The sequence below is a fragment of the Cucurbita moschata genome, unplaced genomic scaffold (assembly GCF_002738365.1).
Source record: "Cucurbita moschata cultivar Rifu unplaced genomic scaffold, Cmos_1.0 Cmo_Scf00031, whole genome shotgun sequence".
Taxonomy (NCBI): Eukaryota; Viridiplantae; Streptophyta; class Magnoliopsida; order Cucurbitales; family Cucurbitaceae; genus Cucurbita; species Cucurbita moschata.
This window is the reverse complement of record NW_019268547.1, coordinates 388321-394359: the sequence shown is the minus strand read 5'-3', so window position 1 is coordinate 394359 and position 6039 is coordinate 388321. Positions and strand designations below refer to the sequence as shown.

The window sequence follows — 6039 nt, the reverse complement described above, 5'->3', positions numbered from 1 at the left end:
AAAAAAAAAAAAAAAAAAAAAAAAGTTATGTATTAACAAAGACCAAAAACGAAAAATTAAATATACATTGTAACATACCATAGCCACGTGAAGATGCATGCTACCAGCCAATAAAGAACTCAAGATTTCTACTCTTTCAATGCCGACCGCCCAAATCCACCGCCCATCCCACCAATTCCTTCCATACCAACGTGGCCGTTGTCCACCACCGCCGCCGTTGCTGTCGGAGACTGATAGGCGAAGGAATTCTCATCAGGCTTCTGGGGAGTCGAGGGGGAAACACGTGTCGTCACCGCCGGTGTTCCATAGAAAATGGGCGTAGTTGGCAGCGTAGTAAGAGTTGCCTGGATCGGCGGACATAGCCTCCAAGAAAGTCTCCTCGGCTGCCCACAAGTCGTTCCTCACCTGCCACAAGAAAGCGGCGTATTTGTCGAACGCTTCCGCCTCCGGTGGCTCCACCGCCACCGCCCGCTTGAAGTACTCCTCGGCTCTGCAAATTAAAAACATCATTCAATAAGCGACAATACATTGCATTGAATCTTTCTTGTTTTATGTAATTTCAATTCCCACAAAATTGAATCCTAAATATATCTCTAAAAACGAAAAAGAATTGCATGCTCATAGTGGACCCCCAGAGAATCTCTGATTTTTCTTTTGTTTCTTATTTCGTAAAGGGAAGCGCGTGCAGTCGGGAGAAAAAGATCGTGGCAAGAGCGAGCGATTTTTGTTATCTAGAACTTGAACCACCGCCACATATGTTGCAATTGGGATTTTTTTTTCTTTTTTTTTTTTCATGAAAACGATGATTCGGAATTTCGTTTTGAAGTTTCTTATTCAGATTAAACTCTCGCGATTCTAAACTTCCTTAAAATTAATTTTTATTTTTTAAAATTTGATCAAGAAATCAAATATTTTCAAAATCAACATGAAAACTGCAGTTAAAAAACAAATACAATTCTTTAAATCCAAAAATAGAAAAGAAGATTGAACAAATTTAACCAGATTTGTTTCGACCGGAGAAGCAATTAGATTGAAGGAAAATGGAACGCAAAGGAAAGGGAGAAGAGAAATTGGACCTGTCATAATCATGGGCGACGAGGTTCAGAAACTGGGCGTAGTTCGTAAGGAGGAGAGGATTGTTGGGATCTTGAAGAAGACTGGTTTGATAAAGAAGCTCTGTTCTTAAATACTCTGTGTAATCATCCGTTTCTATATTCGCCATCACCGGCGACATCAGATTCCGCATCGCATCTCGATCCAGAACTTCGTCTCGCCATTGGCGCATCTTCGAAGCTTCTTCAACTACCGAATTCCACAAACTAGCCTCCTCCTCATCTTCAATGTTCGAGACCGACTCTGCCTCCTTCGCCGTTCCAAATGAAGAAACCTGAGAGGCGTTGTCCGGGAGGATTGTTCGGTATTGATCGGACTGATCGAACTGTCCGTCATCGTCGACTCCGCCGGCGGTCGGCCGTACTTTCCCTCCACCGCCATTGTTTCCGCCGATCGATGTTGTTTTTCCACTGGATGAGGACACAGAGAATGTATTGATGGTGGATGAATCGAACTTGGAGTGGTGTTGGTTGTGTGATTCAATGACGGAAACCATGGCGGTTGGAGGCGGCGAAGTATACGCAAAAGCTTCGTTGTTCCCTATGGAGTAGACGGTGAAATTGGCCAAAAGGATCATAATGGAGACCATTAATGCTGGAGTTTGAGAGAAAACTTGCTGAAATAGCCAAACGAACGAAGCGTGAGTCTCTTTCTGGACACGAACGAGAATGCTCTGTAGATCTTCAAAGTATAGAATCTCCCGCAGGCGCAGAGTGTAGCAATGAAGTTCGCGAATCATGAATACAACGGAGGAGAAGGCCTTTTTGACGGAGCATTGAGAAGATTCCGCCGATTCTCTGTTTTCCTCTCGCCATTGTAACTTCTTCTTTAACATTCTGAGCGAAACCGGAAGATCGAAGTTATTCGCCCTTCGTTCAATCATCGCCGGGAAAAGCTCGTCGTGCGCTGGCCAATCCGGCCGTTCGTGACCAGTTTCCGGCCACGACGGCTCCACAAATTCCAATACTGAATCTGATTCCGCACAGGAGGCGCTATTGCTACCGCCAGTTTCATTCTCGTCGGCTGAACATTGGAATCTGAGCGTGAGTTCCTGAATCTTCTTGGAAAATTCCTCGTCCGAGAACGCATCCAAACTCGCGCTGCAAGTTCTCTTCATACTGCGGCTCTTCGGCTTGGAAATCTCGCAAGACCGCGACCGATGGAGCTTCGTCGATGAAGAACCGAACAGATTCGATTGCTCCAACCTTTGTACACACCGCCCGACGAGAGATCCTCCGTCGACATAGTTCCGGCGTTTGGAGGACGACGGAGATAGTACAGTGGAGGCTAGCGTCTGCGGAGGAGAAGGACAATGAGGAATAAACGGCTGCGACCAATGGAAACAAGTCGTAGCCTCCATAATCTTCCAGAAAAGGCAGCGAGATAAACAAGCCAAGCAGAGGATTCAGAAACAGGTAGAAGACGAAATTTGAAGCTTAACCGCAAAGACGTGAAGAATCGTAAGAGAATCAAAGCTTGGAATATCTGCGAATTTTCACCACCACGAATCGGCAAAATTTCTACTCAGATCCAGATTAAAAAGATAATCCAAAAGGCCTCCTCCCTTTCGATTCATTCAAACCTGCAAAAAAGGAAAGAAAATTCAAATCAAACGAACAAAAAGCAGTAAACACCAGTAAGTCAAAACGAATCCAAAACGAAACTTCATTGGAAGACAGAAAAACAATCATTTCAACAAATTTCCAGGAAAATCGAATCACTAAAAGCACACAAAAGTCGATGGAAAAATTGGATCCAACGCAAGAACTCGGAAAACTCATCCATTCTCATCAAATTCCTCTGAGAACTACAAAACTTACTTGAATTTGTCGGTTCATCGGAAAACGTTCCGATTAAACAAAAACAAAATCTCTCCAAATTAAGAGAGAAACAAGAAATGAAGAAAAAAAAGAGAAAAAGAAAAAGAAAAAAAGAATCTGGACGCGATTTAGAGAACCAGAAGCTCCGTGCTTCACTTTATCAGCAAAGAAACGCGGGATCGGAGTCGTCATTATATATGCCAGTAATTATTTAGACGGTTGAAAATTAAAAAATAATAATAATGAACGTCAAATTCTAAAATATCAAGGCCGTACAGAAAGTGGGAACTGGAATAGGCGGTAAACGGTCACTTAACAATGAGTAATAAAACGAGTTGGGTTAATTAATAATGAACTACTAAAACTTTAATTGTGGGTCCAGTCCCAATGACGTCGTTAACCGTTATCAGTAGCAGAAAGAAATGGACTCCTTTTGTAGACTAACTAACGCCGCCTAATTAACGGCAACCTTTAATAAACATTTTGAAAGAGTTTAAATTAAAAAATAAAAAATATATATTAAAAATTAAATTATAACAGCTAAGATAACCATAAATAATAATAATAATAAAATATTTTTTATACTAATTACATGATTTGGAATTTTATAAAATTAAGAGAAAAATCTAATTTTCACTCTTATTTTAATATATATAATTAAAAAGAGAGTTACCATACAACTAATTTCCTTTTTTTATTCTTTGCTTAAATTATATTTAATTCTATTTTACATAACTGGGTGAATAACGATTAATGACATGGCGAGTAATTATTATTTTTAAGGAAGAAAAACCAAATAAATTTGGTTCTATTTTTATTCATTTAAATAATAATATGTATAAATAAAGAAATTTGCAAGATCTCCATAAAGAGAGTTCAAATACGTCCAGTTCAGCTTAAATTGTTCAAATATATTATTTACTCTTAATATAAACTTCAATTAATTTCCCCTGTTTGTATTTTTCCCATGAATTTAAATGTCCATAATAAATATGAATCTACCATTCATGTCACCATTATTTGTTTTGTTAATTAAAAATATATATTCTAAAAGGAAAATTGGTTAAATATTTCCATAAATCTATTTTATAATACTAAAAATACCATATTTTCATGATCACTGTTTATAGTCTCGGTTCATGCATATAACTCTCATTTATTCGGGTGTCACATTCCTGTAAAGAAACGTGAGATTCCATGTCTATTAGTGAGGGGAACGAAACGTTTTCTTATGAGTGTGTGGAAACCTCTCCCTAACATACGCGTTCTAAAACCGTGAGGCTAACAGTGATACGTAACGGATCAAAGTGGACAATATTTGTTAATAGTGGGCTTGTGGGCTATTACAAATAGTATAAGAGTCAGAAAACATTGAGCCTCAGGAGGGTGAGATTGTGAGATTCCACATCGTTTGAATAAGGAAACGAAGCATTCTTTACGAGAGTGTGAAAACTTCTCTCTAACAGACGCATTAAAAAACTTTAGATTAACGGTTATACGTAATGAGTCAAAGGAAACAAAAATTTACTAGCGGTAGACTAATAGATGTGTTATAAAATTGTGAGCCCAACGACGGCACATAACATACTTAAACGGAAAACTATTTGTTAACCGTGATATGTAACAGACAAAAGCGGACATGTTATTTTAATTTTTTATACGAAAAAAGTGATAATATATGGACAGATTATGCACTGTCTACATGTAGGGAACGAAGTTAAGAATAAAATATATATATATATTTTAAATAATAATAATAATAGGAAAAGTGGGTCCCTTGCAATAAATAAAGCGCGAAATACAACATGTGCGACACATTTAAATGTAAAATGTAGTCTATATTTTAAAAAAAGGGGTATATTTTCTTGGGCGTGTTGGCCATGTCCAATAACTTTAAGTTCTATTTTTAAATTATTTTTTTATAAATAAAAAAATTGACTTTTATTTATTTTATTTTTCCACTAGATATTAATTATAAAATCAAATAATGGGATTTATTTATTTTAGAGAACTATAAATCTAATCCTAACAAAATAATAATAATAATAATAATAATTTAGATTGATTCTATATAATCTTATCGTTTATAAAAAATTATTTTCACGAAAAAATTCATCGTTAATATGACCTGTATTGACGAACACAACAAGAAATTCTGACACGCTTGAAATCTAACACTAACACGAGCGTGAAAGTGCAGGTAACCAAATATTACATCCCGATTTAATTCTGATTGACGTTGTAAATAAAGTAAATAAAGATTATAATAGTTATTTATGTTTATGAATAATATTCTCAAAATCAAAATCAAAGTATTAGATTTGGTTTGTTTAGATATATTTAATTAACATAAAATATATTTTAAAAAAATTAAAATTAAAAAAAGAGGGAAAAAAGAAACTAACGGTGCAAAATTAAAGAGGGGAAGAAGTCAAGAAGAAGCAAGTTGGGCGAGGCGGTTCCTGTCAGCGTAGCAGTCTCTGTGACACTGACAACTGATTTGAAATATAAGCAAATCAACGGCTCATATTCTCTTGCTTAATTTTCGCCTTGTCTGCGTTTTTTATTTTAACAGGTGGCAAAAATAGTAGGTAAATAAATATTTGATTTCTTGTTCTGACATTTTTGCATGTCCAAAATATATGCTAAATTAATAATATGTTTTTTTAAATATATATATATATATATTTTAAAGTTTTAGATAATACATGAACTTAAAAAAATATATAAAAAAAAACAAGAAAAATACGTTAATACCTTATTTTTTAAAAATACACTTTTATTTTTAAAATTAGTTCTTAATTTTGAAAATTTTTATTAATACTTTCCTATTTTTTTTATAAAAAAAACTTCAAAAATATATTTAATTTATTTAAAAATTTAGAAAAATGTCATATTTTTTTAATTAAAAAATACTCAATATAATATTATAAAATTTTGAGATAATTTATGAGATATTAATAGACGATTTTCATTTATATATTAATAGTAATATTTTTTTTATAGAGGCAAAGGAGATCAATCTAAGCTTCAGGTGTATTTTTAAAACATAATATTAATTGTTTTTTTTTTTTTTTTTTTTTTTTTTTTTTTTTTTTTTTTTTTT

The 6039-nt window shown here is 34.8% G+C and overlaps 1 protein-coding gene across 2 annotated transcripts; it reads right to left on the bottom strand.

The window, feature by feature from the left end:
- Window positions 1-11: 11 nt before the first annotated feature.
- LOC111464856 lies at window positions 12-3114 on the bottom strand. 2 transcript variants are annotated; one of them, XM_023109111.1, is made up of 4 exons: window positions 2934-3114; window positions 2613-2695; window positions 1077-2407; window positions 12-490 (listed from the first exon to the last, which is right to left on the bottom strand). In XM_023109111.1, exons 3-4 carry the CDS (start codon window positions 2228-2230, stop codon window positions 253-255), a joined length of 1392 nt encoding a protein of 463 aa, XP_022964879.1. In that variant the 5' UTR covers window positions 2231-2407; window positions 2613-2695; window positions 2934-3114; the 3' UTR covers window positions 12-252. The 2 variants fall into 2 exon arrangements, with proteins under 2 accessions (XP_022964879.1, XP_022964878.1); XM_023109110.1 differs by having other exon boundaries at window positions 1077-2695.
- Between the last annotated feature and the right edge of the window lie 2925 nt (window positions 3115-6039).